General features: G+C 49.6%; 1 protein-coding gene across 4 annotated transcripts in view; it reads right to left on the minus strand.

Annotated features, from left to right (window-relative positions):
- CDC42BPG (CDC42 binding protein kinase gamma) overlaps positions 1 to 16972 on the minus strand; it is a 55613-nt gene that overhangs the window by 15573 nt on the left and 23068 nt on the right. For 2 of the 4 annotated variants that reach the window (XM_053368909.1, XM_053368906.1), the window contains exons 7-22: positions 16498 to 16698; positions 13652 to 13900; positions 12513 to 12592; positions 12080 to 12186; positions 11263 to 11358; positions 10481 to 10602; positions 9134 to 9376; positions 8168 to 8278; positions 7341 to 7525; positions 6216 to 6306; positions 5712 to 5824; positions 3853 to 3961; positions 3445 to 3593; positions 2304 to 2392; positions 1403 to 1455; positions 435 to 539 (exon numbers count right to left, since the gene is read on the minus strand). In XM_053368909.1, coding sequence (XP_053224884.1) covers positions 435 to 539; positions 1403 to 1455; positions 2304 to 2392; positions 3445 to 3593; positions 3853 to 3961; positions 5712 to 5824; positions 6216 to 6306; positions 7341 to 7525; positions 8168 to 8278; positions 9134 to 9376; positions 10481 to 10602; positions 11263 to 11358; positions 12080 to 12186; positions 12513 to 12592; positions 13652 to 13900; positions 16498 to 16698 — 2103 coding nt within the window. The remainder of the gene's footprint in view (positions 1 to 434; positions 540 to 1402; positions 1456 to 2303; positions 2393 to 3444; positions 3594 to 3852; positions 3962 to 5711; positions 5825 to 6215; positions 6307 to 7340; positions 7526 to 8167; positions 8279 to 9133; positions 9377 to 10480; positions 10603 to 11262; positions 11359 to 12079; positions 12187 to 12512; positions 12593 to 13651; positions 13901 to 16497; positions 16699 to 16972) is intronic. The other 2 variants (XM_053368908.1, XM_053368907.1) reach the window with 1 other exon arrangement.

Here is a 16972-nt window from a genome sequence, read left to right on the forward strand (position 1 = left end):
CAGACAAAATACAGTGGTACCTCGGGTTAAGTACTTAATTCGTTCCGGAGGTCCATACTTAACCTGAAACTGTTCTTAACCTGAAGCACCACTTTAGCTAATGGGGCCTCCCTCTGCTGCCGCGCTGCCGGAGCACGATTTCTGTTCTCATCCTGAAGCAAAGTTCTTAACCCGAGGTACTATTTCTGGGTTAGCGGAGTGTGTAACCTGAAGCGTCTGTAACCTGAAGCGTCTGTAACCCAAGGTACCACTGTACAGTCCTTCTTCACAAAGCACATCGTTAAACTGTGGAACTTACTCCTGCAGGAGTCAGGGATGGCCACTGACTCCTTCATGAATTTGTCTAATCATTTCTTAAAGCCGCCCAAGAGGAAAATGGCAGCCTTGCCACTCCAGAGCTGGCCTGTTTTGGGATTGCCAAAATGGCTACTCACGCTGGACCGCAGGCTCCTCCGCCCTTCGGGGTGCAGCTGGACCTCTTCGGTGGCCTTCCGAGCCTCCTGGGAATCTGGGGCACCCCCAAAAACGATAGCGTCCTTCTGGCAAAGAGGGTGACACAGGTAGCAGAGCGTTTAACTGGACACAATTCAGATTTTTGCTAACACACAAACCTCCCCAGAAGCCCTAAGAACATAAGAGCAGCTCTGCTGGGCCCGGCCAACGTTCCATCTTGTTCTCACAGTGGAAAACCAGCTCCTCCTTACAGAATGTAAGACCATCCATGGCTACGAAGCACAACGGCTATACTTTGTCACCACGGTCAGAGGCAGCAAAAGCTTCAGCATGGCCAATGGCTGGGAATCACAAGTGGGGAGAGTTGCTTTTGTGCTTGAATCCTGCTTGCGGGTTTCCCACAGGCAAACTGTGGCTGGCCACTGTGAGAACAGGATGCTGCAGGATACAGACCTCTTGGACTGATCCAGCAGGCAGGCTCTTCCTTGCCTTCTTATGAAGGAGTACAATTCTAATTTTACTTCTCTTCTGAGTCCAGAGATCCTGCCTCTTGGTTTCTCCAACTAACATTATCAGATACAATTATAGCTCCCAACTTAGGTGTATTAAACTTGTGTGCATTTTTTAAAAATAAAAAAGGGGGTGGAAAGGGAGCGGGTGTCTGGGGAAAAAAGACTTTGGCAATCCCACCTGCCATTTATTGGTTTTTTAAAAAGCACAAATGCAATAACCATTAAACACTTAGCCAGCAGTGCATCTAATGGTGTTTGTTTTAGCCATTGTCTCTAGATGTACACATTCAACATTCAAACATATTATTTAATGTAACCCTTCCACTGAGAATATGTGGTTTGGGCTTTATGAGCGATCCCCAGAACGTTTATCCCCTGCATAAACTGAGAGTCGCCTTTTATACAGAAGACTATATTTGTTTCACAAAAAGACTTACGCTGGCACTTCGGAAGGAGAGGAACGGAATCAGAGGTCCTTGGTGTTTGGTGCCTGTCAGGAGAGAAGAGAAAGGACACACTCTGGGAATGGGCCCTGTTCTTAACCACAGTTGTCACTGGCCGGCACAGGAACCTGAGTCCATCTAGCTCAATACTGTCTACACTGACTGGCAGCAGCGGCTCTCCAGGGTCTCAGGCAGGGAGATGGTGGAGACTGAACCTGCGGCCTCTTGCAGGCAAGGAAGATGCTCTACCCCCCTCCGAGCAAAGGTGTTCCCCTAAAACGGAAGCAAGGTCCCAGCCCTCATGGATCTGAATAAAGGCCTGATTTGAACAGAAACATGGCTCCATCTAGCCCAGTGTTGTCTGCACAAAGTGGCAGCAGCATCTCCCACATCTACCTGGAGGTGTTGGGGATTGACCCTGGGACCTTCTGCATGCCAAGCAGCTGCTTTGCTGCTGAGCTAAACCCCTTCCCCACAGAATCCCCCAGGGTTCATGGGTATTTTACAGTACAACACAAGACACCTAACCCTACAGACTGAATGCAAACATGGCGTGATCACTGCCCCATCCCCGCCTTCTGAAAACTTCCCCCTTCTTTAGAAGCTCTTGGGGGCCTAGTCCTCATTTAATCCCACAAACAACAACCCTGTGAGGTAGGTTACGCTAAGAGGCAGTGAGTGAGCTCGCCCAGCGAGATTTGTGGTTGAGCAAGGGGATTTGAACCCAGATCTCTCCCAGGTTTTAGTCCAGCACCCTCACAACTATAGCCTGAGCAATGGAGAGACTGGCCCCCTACATTCTGCAAAGGCCCACCTCTTGCCCCACTGCTGGGATATGCCATTGGGGGTGCTGTGGTGGGGCTGTCGCCCACCCACGACCCAGCCTGTAGCTCACCTTCCTGGGACCGTCCTTTCAGCTCTCCCTTGGCCTTCTCCAGCTCCAGGCGCAGAGCCCGGTTCTGCTTCTCTGCCTCCTGCAACTGGCTTTGGGACACAGGTAGAGGAAAAGATAAATATGACTTCATGGCATATAGGGAAATTCAGCCTCCAGTAAGAGGGGCTTCCCTTCACTCCAGGTATAACATTTAGAGGAGAGGGGGTTGTGCCATGGACCCATCAAGGGCTCTTTCTTGGCCAGCTGGTAGAAGGAGGAATTGCAAAGTGCCCCAAAACTCTATCTTTCCTTTGTAAAAATATGGGGTGCAGAATTTCTAGCTTCCCTAGGCCTCCCTCTTCGCGTCAAAGGTTAATTCCAATTAACCCCCGTCTCCGCAAATTATTGCACAGACTCTTGGGGAGGGGGTCTGCCCTCTTCCACTGCGGCTCCTCCTCTCCCAATTAACCTCCATCTCTGCAAATTAATGCATAGACACTTTCTGGGGACATCATCAGATGCCAAGGTCTGAGGTCATCAGGGCCATTTTGAAAGACGCAAGGCTATCAATGAAGTTAACTCTTTATTCAAGGAAACGACATTCAATCCAGCAAATTTTCCCGGTAGGTCTTTCCCCTACGGAGCAGTCGCCAGGACTGAATGTCCCTGCCGTCCACCCTTCCTAAGGCTCCTCCTCTCCCAGATGTTTCCCAAGCAGTCTCAAACAGCATCTGCACACCTCTCACCTCTGTTCTGCTCTGTGAGTTTTCAGAGAAGAGGGTAGGGGGGAGCTTGCTGCAGTAGAAGAGGGAGACTCCCCAGATTCTCGAGCAGCCTCTTGACTCCCCCATCCTCTGCTTCAGCCTCGGAGTCTGAGCTGCTCCCTGTCACCGGCTCTTCCTGCTCACTAAACCCTGTTGCCCCTTTGGCACCCAGCCCCTGCTCCCAATCTTCTCCCTCTGGCCTCTCCTCGGTGTCCCACCACCAATCCCCTGGCTCTGACTCTTCCTCCTCCGGGGTTTCCCCTGGGGGTTCCCCAGCTGGTGCCTCCCATCCTGTCGGTCCCTGACACAGCTTTGAACCCTGAAACCTTATGGTGCAGGATGCAACCCTACTCTTGCCTGTGCACCACCTGCTGCCGCCACCACTGCCGCCTGCTCACCACTCAACCGCCAGGTGCGAGACCTTCAGCTTATCCAGCTCCTCCTGGACGCCTCCCTTGGCCCGGATCTCGGCTTCCAGGGCCGACTGCAGCTCCAACTTGGCAGACGCCTCCACTTTCTGCAGCCGCCGTGCCTTCCAGAGGGTGTCCTGGAGCAAGAGGCAGCAGGGGAAAATGTCTGCAGAGGTCCTGGGACTGTTGCAGCTCTTGGGATGTGGGGTGAGAAGAGGGGGAAGGGGGAAGAGGCCCCCTATCGCTACCAGGCATCTTGAGCCTCTGGGGCCAAGGGCCTCTTCTCACTGGGGCAACCAGAATGTGGGTTGCAAAGGGGGAGACATGCAGAGGGGGGAAAGTGCCCCCCTCCCCACTTCCTCAAGGCGTCCACGGCTCTGAGACAGGCTCTCTTACCGGAGTTTTGGGGCTCTGTGCCCCCGTCTGCTTCAGTGCTTCCACTTCCTCCATCATGTGGGTCGCCATGGCCTGAAGGTAGCCCCTCGACTCCTTCTCATCACTCACCCTGAGATGCGGGCAAAGAGGCACACAGAGTTCAAGACAGATGAAAAAAAATTATTGTATATAATTTTTATTAAATTTTCTGTTTTACAATTTAAAATACTCGTTTTTACATATTTAAGGGCTACCTTTGAAGGTGACCCAGAAACTACAACTAATCCAGAATGCGGCAGCTAGACTGGTGACTGGGGGTGGCCGCCGAGACCACATAACACCAGTCTTGAAAGACCTACATTGGCTCCCAGTACGTTTCCGAGCACAATTCAAAGTGCTGGTGTTGACCTTTAAAGCCCTAAACGGCCTCGGCCCAGTATACCTGAAGGAGCGTCTCCACCCCCATCGTTCTGCCCAGACGCTGAGATCCAGTGCCAAGGGCCTTCTGGCGGTTCCCTCATTGCGAGAAGCAAAGCTACAGGGAATCAGGCAGAGGGCCTTCTCGGTAGTGGCGCCCGCCCTGTGGAACGCCCTTCCAGCAGATGTCAAAGAGATAAACAACTACCTGACATTCAGAAGACATCTTAAGGCAGCCCTGTTCAGGGAAGTTTTTAATGTGTGACATCTTAGTGTATTTTTGGTCTTTGTGGAACCTGCCCAGAGTGGCTGGGGAAATCCAGCCAGATGGGTGGGGTACAAATAATAAATTATTATTATTATAAATGACCTCCCTTCTCTTTGCATGGTTCATTTTACATATCATAAATCCCTGCATATTTTACAAAAATGATACCATTCAGTATTTCATTATTGCACCCATTAAAGCTTATTTACACTGTTGAATTTATCTTAATGCTGCCAGTGTTTTCAGCTGTACCCAATTATTTCCCATATATTCAAATAAATGTTTTCCAATCTTCTCTAAACGTATGTTCTTATTGTTCTCTTATTCTATATGTTAAGTCTGCAAGCTGTGTGTATTCTGTCAACTTAAGCTGCCACTCTTCTTTGGTTGGGACCTCGCTCGTTTTCCATTTTTAGGCTAACAAAACACAGGTCACAGTAGTAGCATACATAAATAACCTTTTCTGACACCTGGGAATTTCAGTCTGAATTATCCCCAACAGAAAGGACTCTTGATTTTTTGGGGAAAGTACTTTAAATCATTCCCCCCCCCCAATTTATTATGGATCATTTCCCAATACTCTTTTACCCTTTTACAGGTCCACCAGATATGAAACAACATTCCCTTCACTTCTTTGCATCTCCAGCACTTATCTCATTCAGTCTTTTTTTTTATAAGACTGAAAAAAGCCCTTCTTCATGCAGCACAAACTATGGAACTCCCTCCCACAAGACACAGTGACAGCCAGCAAATTAGGTGGCTTTAAAAGAGGGTTAGACCACTTCATGGAGGGCATGGCTATCAGTGGCTACTGCAGGCATAGGCCAACTCGGCCCTCCAGATGTTTTGGAACTACAACTCCCATCATCCCTATCTAACAGGACCAGTGGTCAGGGATGATGGGAGTTGTAGTCCCAAAACATCTGGAGGGCTGAGTTTGCCTGTGCCTGGGCTACTGGTTATGACCTGCCTCTACTGCGGAGGACAAGCAGTGGTTACATTTGCCAAAACAAAGGTGTTGCAGCTCAAGCCTGAAAGCTATGCCTTCCCCATTGAATCTGGGAGCAGGCTGTGGTGAATCACCAGAGACTGGGGGGGGACCCACTCTGCTTATGCTCAGGTGCACCCCTGTCTTCTTCATCACTGCTCCGTGCGACAGGCCTTACACAGAGAAGGTGCACAGCTGGTAACTCACCACCGCAAGATGTCCGTGATCTGCATCTCCCAGTTGGCAAAGGCTAACTTGTGGGTCTCTGAAGAGCACTGTTCTTGATCCTGTTGAGGGCTGTTGGCGCCGAGTGAATCCACCTGTTGCAGGAAAGGAAAAAAGCAAAGACAGATGTGAAGAAGACAAGCTTCCCCCCTCCCTCTGCCAGTCTGTATGACTTCTGCAGGAATAAGCCTGCTGAGAACTTTGCAGTAAAAAAGAAAGAGACAAAAAAAGAGGCTTATATGACCATTGTGTTTGAGTATCTTGGAGATCTCATTTCCAGGTGACAAGTATTTAAAAGCACAGAAACAAGGACTTGGAGGACTTCATGCTTTCAGCGTTATTTTAAGTGATGACTGGGGACTTCCTGACTTTTTGGGATCGCACCTGAGAAGTGTGTGGCTCTGGAGAAGCAGCCTGCAGGAGCCACAATCTACAGGCTGCATCCCTGGGCACAACGCCAAGAGTCACAGGTAAATGTATGCATACCTGGTCTCCAAAATGCAGGGCACTGACACCTTCCCTGGGCAGCAAACTGTGTGGTTCTTTGGGCCAGTCCTTTGGATCCAGATTTCCCCAACTAGGAAGGAAAGGCAATGAGAGAGGGGGGGGGGGGAGAGATGGAGAGTCACTTTTCCAAACTCAGAGCTGGGGAGTGAACCTAAGAATGTGGTCTCTTTGGGTTGGATCCAGATTTCCCTAGCCCAGTGCTCCCCCTGCATGTTTGGACTACAACTCCCATCCACCCCAGCCAGCAAGGCTGTTTTGGACTACCACTCCCATCATTCAGATGGGGCTGATGAAAGTGGTAGTCCAAAATATCTGGAGAGCACCAGGTTCGGGAAGGCTGACTTAAGCTGCCCTGCTAGTTCCCATGGGAACTAAATGCAAAGAGAGCTTAGCCTGGATCCAGCCCATAGTTCCTATTTACCACTGGATCATCTGTTCCCCCTACACCATTTGCAGAGAATGGAAACGCCAGGATCATGTTTCTTTGGCCAGTGAAGATGGCGTTGTGGTAAAAAGGCACAAGAGTATGACTGCATCCCGACAAAATCTACTGATGCCACCTCTCAGATTTTTATCTTCTCTTCCTCTTAGTAATGTTTATTTGTTTTTAACGCAAAGCTTTGTTTATTTCAGGGACACAGAACCATAGAGTTGGAAGGCATGTATATCTTTTCTGCATCACGTTTTATACAGTACTATATTTTATGCTGTTTTTTGTTGTATCAATTAAGTGTTTTAAATTTGAGGTTAGCCGCCCTGAGCCCAGTTTTTTGAACTGGGAAGTGCGGGGTATAAAAATATATATATTATTATTATTAATCTTTATGTTCAGAGAATCACAGAGTTGCAGAGTTGGAAGGGGTCCCCCAAAGGCCATCTACTCCAACCTCCCGCAATGCAGGAATGTTCTGATTTCAAGTGTGATTTCTGCAGCCTTCTGGAAGTTTATACTGGGCTATGTTTTGCTGTTTTATTCTGCTGTGGCCTGTGGCCTAACAAAATAGATGCCATTCTAGTTCTCCTATTCCTTTGTTCTGACCAACCCATTGCACTCCATTTTCCTTTCGCCACCCCACTTCCAAGCGGATCCCTCCCTCTCCTCACCGTTCAGCCTTGGCTTTCTCCAGCTGCTCCTGGAGTTGGGCAATCTCAGCTCGGAAGGCCTCCTGCTGCCTTTCCCTGGTCTGCAGCGCCTCCCGCAGGCCTTTCACCTCCTCCTTTGTTGTATAGGAAACACTTCCTGATCTCCTGGAGCCAGAGGCCAGGAAAAAGGATGCGTTCTGTTTCACCTGCAGGGGGCAGCAAAGTCATTCGGAGAGGAGGGCAGATGCAAACCTACCTGGACCTCTTTCCCCAGAGAAATGCAGAGATATGAAGGTAGCCTTCTGGGTTTTTTTGCACTTCTCCAAATTTCGCAGCACAGTTCTTGGCTCAAAAAAAAGTACCAAAATGCATATGGCAATGCACTTTTTTGTTGTTGCATAGAATGTGTTCAAAAATGCACCCTTTAGGTTGAAATGCATATTCCCAAAGCTTGAATTTTGGTGAATTGGAGGTGGGTGGGAATTTGCAGTGCATTGGAAACAAGACAGGACAGAGTGAAAATGAGATGGAATAAAGACGTGGAAAGGGCCATCAGATTTCAGGGGCAAAGCATCTACCTTGCATGCAGAAGGCCTCAGGTTCAAGCACCTCTGGCGTTTGCAGAGAGGGCTGGGAATGTCCTCCGCCCAAAACCCTGCAGAGCTGCTGCTGCTGCTGCCAGTCAGTGCTGACAATACTGGGCCTCTTCTGCCCCTTCATGCAAAACTGGCACAAGCCAGGAACGGACCCATCCCTCCGCCTTTTGCCATGCCCCCCTGGCATGATGACCCTCTTTACAGTGGGGCATCTCCCTCCCCACTTCCCCCACTTTGCCAAACTGTATTTACCCTCAGCTCCTCCTGCTCCTCCTTCAGCCTCCTCAGCTGCTGCTCGGCCCTCTCTCTCCCCTTCCGCTGCTTGGAGACTTCGTTCATGAGACCCTCAATCCGAGCCTCCAGCTACAAAGGGGAAGAAGCACTTGACTGTAGATGCTACCTGACTGTGGTGGGGGAAGGAGGTCTGGGGCCCCAGATTTTTGGGGTCTTTACTGCCCTACTCCCCATCCCCAAGCAGCTTCTGAGGCTACAGAGGCCCAGGAAGTGGCTTCCTTCAGAGTTTCCTTCATGCATCCATGCCATATATGTCCTAAGAACATCTAGCATCTATGGAAACGGCCCTCAAGAATCATAGTGAGGTTACAGGGAACCAGGCAAAGGGCCTTCTTGGTAGTGGCACCCACCCTGTGGAACGCCCTCCCATCAGATGCCAAGGAAATAAACAACTATCTGACTTTTAGAAGACATCTGAGGGCAGCCTTGTTCAGGGAAGTTTTTAATGTCTGATGTTTTATCACATTATTATTATTATTATTATTATTTCTGCTGGGAGCTGCCCAGAGTGACTGGGGAATGAATGAATGAATGAATGAATGAATAAATATCATCATCGAGTTGGGAGAGACCTATCTAGTTCAATCCCCAGCAATGCAGGAATATGCAGCTTTCCCTTATAGGGATCGAACTTGCAACCTTGGCGTTGCAAGCACCACGCTCTAACAACTGAACTATCCGTAAAAAGAGCCTAGCTGCTGGATCAGGCCCCAAAATAAAAATAAATGCAGGATCTAAGAATCACAAATGGTGTTCTCCCAGGTATTTTGGACTACAACTCCCATCGGCCTAACCTACCTCGCAGGATTGTGGTGAAGATTATTTGAGGAGGGGGAGAATTGCATATGCTACCTGGTGCTCCTTGGGGAGGAAAGGAGGAATATAAATGCAAGGAACGAACGACGAAATAAAATGTGGGGGTACCTCTTTGCGCCCGCTCTCTGAGCGAGCCAGCTCCTTGCGCAGCCCTTCCACCCTCCGCGAGGCTGCCTCCGTCTCCTCCTGCCGCTCCCGCAGCTGCCGGGAGTGTCTCAGCAGCTGGGCTCGCAGTTCCCCGCACTTGGCCTCAGCACTCTGCAGCTCCTCAGAGGTGTCCTTGTGCTGCAGCTGTTCTTCCTGCAGCTCCCAGGCCTGAGCTTGGAGCTGCTCCTGGGCCTTGGCCAGATCCTGACCCCCCCAAAAAAGAGACAGTGGTGGTGTAGTGGTTAGAGTGTTGGACCAGGACCTGGGAGTGACCAGGGTTCGAATCTCCACACAGCCATTGTGAAGCTCCCTGGGGGTGTCCTTCTAGGCCAGTCACTGCCTCTCAGCCTGATCTACCTCACAGGGGTGTCGTGAGGATTAAATGAGGAGGGAAAGAATCATGGGCACCAGCCTGAGCCTCTTGCAGAAAAGGTGGGTTATATAAAGGAAATATATAAATAAAATAAAGGCACTGTAGAAGTTGGACCCACATGCTCAAGCCTCCAAGAGAGAGAGCCTTCCCTTCAGAGGGGGGCTACATCTGGGTCTCTAGCTTACTGGAACATAATTAGCCAGTTTCTTCAAAACGTTCAGAAGCTCGAAAATGAACAAGCTTTGTGTAACGCAAAAAAGGGGGACTGTTTCTAGTCTTCATTTTAAAGATCCCCCCCCAAACTATTGCTTATGATGCAGAATCCCCTCATTCTCTTCCCATGGCTAAAGCGTTTGCCATGAAACCCTATTAAAATGACCGTGTTTTAGTGAACATGCAAATCAGCCTCGATTTGCCAGCTACAGAAATGGGAACAATGTAAACTGCACCTCTTCAGGTGAAGATTCAGGACAGAGGGGCGTTTTGTAAGAAGTGAAACCTGCAACAAAATGTTGCAGAATACCCTTGCCCACTAAGGGGACTGGTTCTTGTTCGACAGGCCGGCCACCCATTCCTTCCTTTTGACTCTCCACTCCCCATTTTCCATTCTTCTGACATCCCATCAAGAATGCTCAGTCCTTTTTAAGTTCTTCTGGGTGTCCCCAAGTGTTTTTTCACATGTTTGGTTCTCCTCAACATACATTGGGGCTCCCCGGAGGATGCTGATCGTTTCCCCTTGTCCTCCATTTTGGCTCCACACCCCACTTGAGGTCATTAGAGGGAGTGACTGTCCCCCGCTTGCGGAATCTGAAGGCTGGGAGCTCCTGGGCTCTCTTTGGCAGAACAGACAATGCTTTTCCTTGGCCAGAAACTACCACAACACTATGATGGAATGGTCCAAATCCCCCACAGTGGGCCCACGTGGGATACGGTACCTGTAGTGCTTCATTCTTCTCCTCCTCCAGAATCCTCACACGTTCCTCCAGGGTCTTCACCTGTCTCGATTCCGCCCGGTCAAGCTGCTGCCTTTGAACCTTGTCACTCTCCAACCGATTCTCTGGAAGGGAAGGTCCATGAGCCCCAGATGCAATCTAGAGATCCCCCTTCCCTTCCAGCTGCCGGCACCAGTGACCTTCTGAGCCCGTCTCCTCCACAGCGTCAGGGATCCGTTAGCTGTGGCTCCTGCATTGCAGGGGGTTGGACTAGATGACCCCCAGGTTCCCATCCAACACTACAATTCTGTGATCCTACCAAACGGGGCAAATGTCTTCCCAAAGACATCTGAAGGCAGCCCTGTATTGGGAAGTTTTTATTGTTTGACGTTTTGGTGTGTTTTTATCATGTTGGAAGCTGCCCAGAGTGGCTGCGGCAACCCAGTTGGATGGGTGAGGTATAATAATAATAATAATAATAATAATAATTTATTATTTATACCCCACCCATCTGGCTGAGTTTCCCCAGCCACTCTGGGCAGCTTCTAATCAAGTGTTAAAAACAATACAGCATTAAATATTAAAAACTTCCCTAAACCGGGCTACAATTATTAATAGTAGTAGTAGTAGTAGTAGTAGTAGTAAAAATAATAATTCTGCACCTGAAAGGGTCATTTCCCTCTGCCTAAAGACAGGGCAGGCTGCCCCCTGCGCCCTTAAGAGCTCAGGGAGGAATAGGAGGAGAAGGCCTTGCCTCTCCCAAAGCCCCACCAGCGCCCAGGTACCTGCCAACTGCTTCTGCAAAGCCGCCATCTCGTTCTGGAGGCTCCTGAACTCAGAGTCCTTGGCCAGAGTCTTGGAAGGGGATTTTGCCAGAGAATCTGCACAGGGTTGACATAAGGGCGAAAAAACACAAGATGAGCTCCATGGTCTGCCTAGCCCAGCCTCCAGATGCTCTGAAGGGCAGCCCGTGAGCAGGATAGGTCCCTCCCCACTGCCTGCCCCCAAGCCTTTGAGCCCCACAGAGCAGGAATGGGGGACCTCTGCCCTCCAGATGTGGCAGGACTCCAGCTCCCAACAACCCCAGCCGGCATGGCTAATGGCCAAGCACGATGGGAGTTGTAGTCCAGATCTCCATCTTGGCTTTTAGAGCCATTGTGGTTCACTGTCAGTGAGAGACAGGTCCTTCCTGAGTCAGTTGACGGTTATTTTGAAGGCATTATTCAGGGCCAAACTAGACTTGAAATTTAGACCCCCAACTGCACAGTATGCTTAAGGCACATGAGCACCACTTTAAACAACCATGGTTCCCCCCTCCCCAAAGAAGTCTAGGAGCTGTGGTTTTTTAGGGTGCTGGGAGTTGTGAGGAAACCTTGCCATTCCCCTCACAGAGCTACAATTCCCAGAGTTCCCTGGGGTGAGGGATTGGTTGTTAAACCCTTCTGGGAATTGTGGCTCTGGGAGGGGAATGAGCAGTCTCCTACCGACTCTCAGCGCCCTTACCAAACTACAACTCCCAGAAATGTGACCGACGATAGATAGATAGATAGATAGATAGATAGATAGATAGATAGATAGATGTGGCATATGGCAAATAAGTACCTTGCAGTTTCCGGGCCAGCTCCATTTTCTCCCGTTCCAGGTGGCGGATTCTCTTCTCTAGGCGGGCAGTGCTGGAGGGAGAGGCCGGGTGCCTCTCAGAGAGGAGGCTGCAGGGGATAACGAGAGGAGGTTGCAGGGTCAGGGCCCTTGTCTGTTTTGCATACATTTGCATGAACATAGCAAGCCTCGGGCAAACAACCAACGAGGGTGAGTGAAACAAATTGGCAAGGCTTCACATTTGCCAAAGCTGAGATTGAGGAGTAGCAGTTAGAAGGCTGAGCTGGGGATGGTCAAATCCAGGGTTCAAATCCTCTCTCAGCTACAAAGGGGGACCTCAAGCCACTTTCTCTGTCAGATCCCACCCACCACCCCCAGCCCCAAAGCCCACCGCATATACTGAAATGTGTGAGAATAAAATGGAGACTCCACATACCTCCCAGAAGTGAAGGTAAATCCCACAAAAGGCAGGTGGTGGCCAGAGAAAGCAGCGTGGGATACAGGCGGAAGTGTCTCCTAGGAAGGAAGGGAAAAATTGATAGAATCACAGGGTTAAAAGGAACTTCAAGGGGCACACACCCACACAACCCGACAACAATACTTCTGCAACCCTTGGGATTTTCCCGAATCTGCTGCACCTCCCCTCTTGGGAATGAGTGGCACTGTTATGGCTGCGAAATGATCAGCATGCACCCTTGCACATTGCCATTATTTTTTTATTATTATTATTATTATTATTATTATTATTATTATTATTATTATTATTCCTCCCCTCGCCACAGGCGTTTTCCCAAAAACAAAACAACAAGTGCAGGGAAAATATTAAAACCAACACACTTTAAAAGGTTATAGACCATTGACAGCCAAAGTCCTGCTTGAAGAGGAATGCCTGGCACCTAAAGATATGCAATGATGGTGTCAGACGAGCCTCCCTGGGAGAGCATTCCACAAATAAGAAGCCACCACTGAAAAGACCCTGTTCTCATGTCGCCACCCTCTGGACCTCTGGTGGAGGGGGCACATGAAGAATGGCCTCAGATGACGATTGCAGGGTCTGGGTCCGTTTCTATGTGGAGAGGTGGTCCTTGAGGTATTGGGGTCCTAAACCACAGAGGACTTTATAGGAAAAACCAGCAATGTTGAATTGGGCCCGGAAACTAACAGGTGACCAGTGCAGTTGGGCCAGGATTGGTGTTATATGCTCAGACAGTCTTACCCTGGGTGAGCAACCTGGCTGTTGAACTCTGAACCAGCTGAAGTTTCCAAACCGCCTTCAGAGGGAGCCCCACGTATAACATCTATACAGTGGTACCTCGGGTTACAGACGCTTCAGGTTACAGACGCTTCAGGTTACAGACTCCACTAACCCAGAAATAGTACCTCGAGTTAAGAACTTTGCTTCAGGATGAGAAGAGAAATCGCGTGGCGGCAGCAGGAGGCCCCATTAGCTAAAGTGGTAACTCAGGTTAAGAACGGTTTCAGGTTAAGAACGGACCTCCGGAATGAATTAAGTTCTTAACCTGAGGTACCACTGCATTAGAACAGCCCTGAAAGTGAGACAAGCTCCTCCCATACCGACTCCTTGATCATGTCATCGTCGACGTCGAAGTTGGACGTGTCGGCCGGGCTGGCCACCTCGGGCAAGTAGGGCGGGGGACTTTTGCGGATGTTGTCCCAGTCGATGCCTTTGAAGAAGGGGTGGCGCTTGAAATCCTCAATGCCCTTCTGGCCCAGGCGCAGCTCCTGCCGGCACAGCAGCCCTCGGATGAGGTCCTTGGCACTCTCCGAGACGTCAGTGATGTCCGTCGGAAACTGCAGGTGGTCCTGAGTGTGAGAGATGCCAAGGGTGAATCAGGGGGCGCGGCAGGTAACAGGCATCTTCTATGCTTGTGGGGGCAAGGAGGGCATATCAAAAAGCCCTGAGGTAGAGATTGCTGGGAACTTAAAATAAATCTGCATACTGAACTAGGTGGGCCACTGTCCTGATCCTTCAGGACTCTTCTTATGTCTTTATCCAGTGTTTTTGAATGTTTGAAATAGGTTTTTCAGAGAATCATAGAGTTGGAAGGGGGCATGAGGGTCATCTAGTGCTACCCCCTATAATGCAGGAATCTTTTGTCCAACATGGGCCTCGAACCCATAACCCTGAGGTTAAGAGTTTTGTTTTACAGTGGTACCTTGGGTTACATACGCTTCAGATTACAGACGCTTCAGGTTGCAGACTCTGCTAACCCAGAAATAGTACCTTGGGTTAAGAACTTTGCTTCAGGATGAGAACAGAAATCGTGCAGCGGCGGGGCAGCGGGAGGTCCCATTAGCTAAAGTGGTGCTTCAGGTTAAGAACAGTTTCAGGTTAAGAACGTACTTCCGGAACGAATTAAGTTCTTAACCTGAGGTACCACTGTATTCTGAATTGTATCCTTTTAACATTTTGTGGGTAAACCCTCAGCGCCTAGGACTTGCCGATCGTATGGTCGGTGGTTCGAATCCCCGCGGCGGGGTGCGCTCCCGTTGCTCGGTCCCAGCGCCTGCCAACCTAGCAGTTCGAAAGCACCCTCGGGTGCAAGTAGATAAATAAGTACCGCTTTATAGCGGGAAGGTAAACGGCGTTTCCGTGTGCTGCGCTGGTGCTGGCTTGCCAGAGCAGCTTTGTCACGCTGGCCACGTGACCCGGAAGTGTCTGCGGACAGCGCTGACTCCCGGCCTATAGAGTGAGATGAGCGCACAACCCTAGAGTCTGTCAAGACTGGCCCGTACGGGCAGGGGTACCTTTACCTTTACCTTAACATTTTGATGTTGACTTCACCACACTCCTTTGGGAGGAAGGACAGCGTACAAACTTAATAAAAGGAGAGGAATACCTGTGCTCCCTCAGGAGCATAAGCAAAGATTGAGCCAGAGGAGAGAAACAGGGGGTAAGGGAGTCATTTTCCATGCCAGATCTTTTGGTCTTGCACCCCCACCCCCAGTCTTGAGAGAGCAATAACATGTGGTCTAGCGGTTTGAGTGTTGGCCTAGGCCCTGGTTTGAATCCCCACTCAGCCATGAGGCTCATAGGTGTGCCCTTGGGGCCAGTCACTGCCTCTCAACCCTAACCTACCTTATAAGGTTGTTGTTGTTGTTGTTGTTGTGGGGATTAAATGGGATAGAGGAGAACTAAGTATACCGCCTTGAGCTCCTCAGAGGAAATAAGGGATAGAAATATAAAAATAAAACAGAGAGACCATGTGGCTGAGTGTTCAAGCAGTGGTTCTCAACCTGTGGGTCCCCAGATGTTGTTGGACTACAACTCCCACCATCCCTGAGCTCTGGCCTTGCTAGCTAGGGGTGATGGGAGTTGTAGTCCAACAACATCTGTGGACCCACAAGTTGAGAAGACTGGTTTAGAGGGTCAGACTAAGACCTGGGAGAGACACCAGAGCCCAAATTCCTACTCTTGTCACCATGAAGCTCACTGGGGGATGAGCTTGAACTCAGCCATTGCCTCCCAGCCTAATCTACCTCTCAGGGTTGTTGTGGGGTTAAATGAGGAGGAGGAGAACCACATGCGCCACACTTTTGAGCTTCACGGTGGGTGAAGGGTAAAGGTGGTAGGTAGTTAAGTAGGTAAGTAAATAAATAAATAAATTTGCTTCCTTCTAAACCTCATAAACCCACCTGCCTGTGGTTTGGGGCTGTCCAGCCAATTCTGCTAAGTAAAACCCCAGGTCTCTGCCCTATAGTCCTCCCCCCCCCCAACCTGATGGCGCCCCTGAACCAAAGTGGCATTTCATCCCGGCTGCCCCTCTGGCCCACCCAACGGAGGGATCAACCCTCCTCCTCCCTCCCCAGCCGTATCCAAAGATTACACACAGAAGGCATTAGGAAAACAGGCCCACCACCAATTCTCCCCTTTGCTCGGACTATATGGAACTGGCAGAAATGACCGGCAGAATCCGAGACCAGGGAGAAGAGTCGGTGGAAGAAGATTGGAAGAAATTTAAAGACTACCTACAGAAATATTGTAAAATTAATGAATGTTAGAATGATGTTGGATGAAAAGTTATGTGGTTTTTAGCTATAACGCTATAAGGAGTATGAAAAAATGGACTATTAACAGACAAAAATTTAATGTTACATTATCTTAAGATTAAAGATTAGGATAAACAAAGAGGGAAAGGATTTGCTGAACTAACAAATTGAACGGGAATACAAAAAGGGAGGTGTGAGGAGGTCCGGGAAACAAGCAAATGAAAGATAAGTGATGGAAAGATGGAATTGTTTTGTTTTTTTTACTATGTTTACTTTGTATTTTTCTTTTTTCTTTTTTCTTTTTGTAAAATTCTAATAAATATCTTTTTAAAAAAAAATTCTCCCGTTTGCTCTGCTGCCCCACAGCTGCCTCCCCTACCCCCATCCTGACCTTGCTCTGCCCCACTCACCTCGTGGTTCATGATCTTGCCGTAGGTCTCGACCAAGGACTCGGCATAGAACGGGGTCTCCCCGAAAAGCAGCTCGTACATGCAGACCCCCAGGGACCACCAGTCGCACTCGGGGCCGTATTTCCCTTTCCTGTCCTCCATGGCCTGCAGGATCTCTGGGGAGATGTAATCGGGGGTCCCCACAGCCACAGAAGACTCCACCTGGGGGTTGGGGGGGCAGAGAAGGGAGAGAATCTGGACTCCAGCTCAGCTGCATCGTTCCCCGATGGACAGTGCGATGTAGTGGTTGGAAGATCGGACTAGGACATGGGTAGGCAAACTAAGGCTCAGGGGCTGGATCCGGCCCAATCGCCTTCTAAATCCAGCCCGCAGACGGTCCGGGAATCAGCGTGTTTTTACATGAGTAGAACGTGTCCTTTTATTTAAAATGCACCTCTGGGTTATTTGTGGGGCCGGCCTGGTGTTTTTACATGAG

This window comes from Podarcis raffonei, chromosome 16, assembly GCF_027172205.1.
Source record: "Podarcis raffonei isolate rPodRaf1 chromosome 16, rPodRaf1.pri, whole genome shotgun sequence".
Taxonomy (NCBI): domain Eukaryota; kingdom Metazoa; phylum Chordata; class Lepidosauria; order Squamata; family Lacertidae; genus Podarcis; species Podarcis raffonei.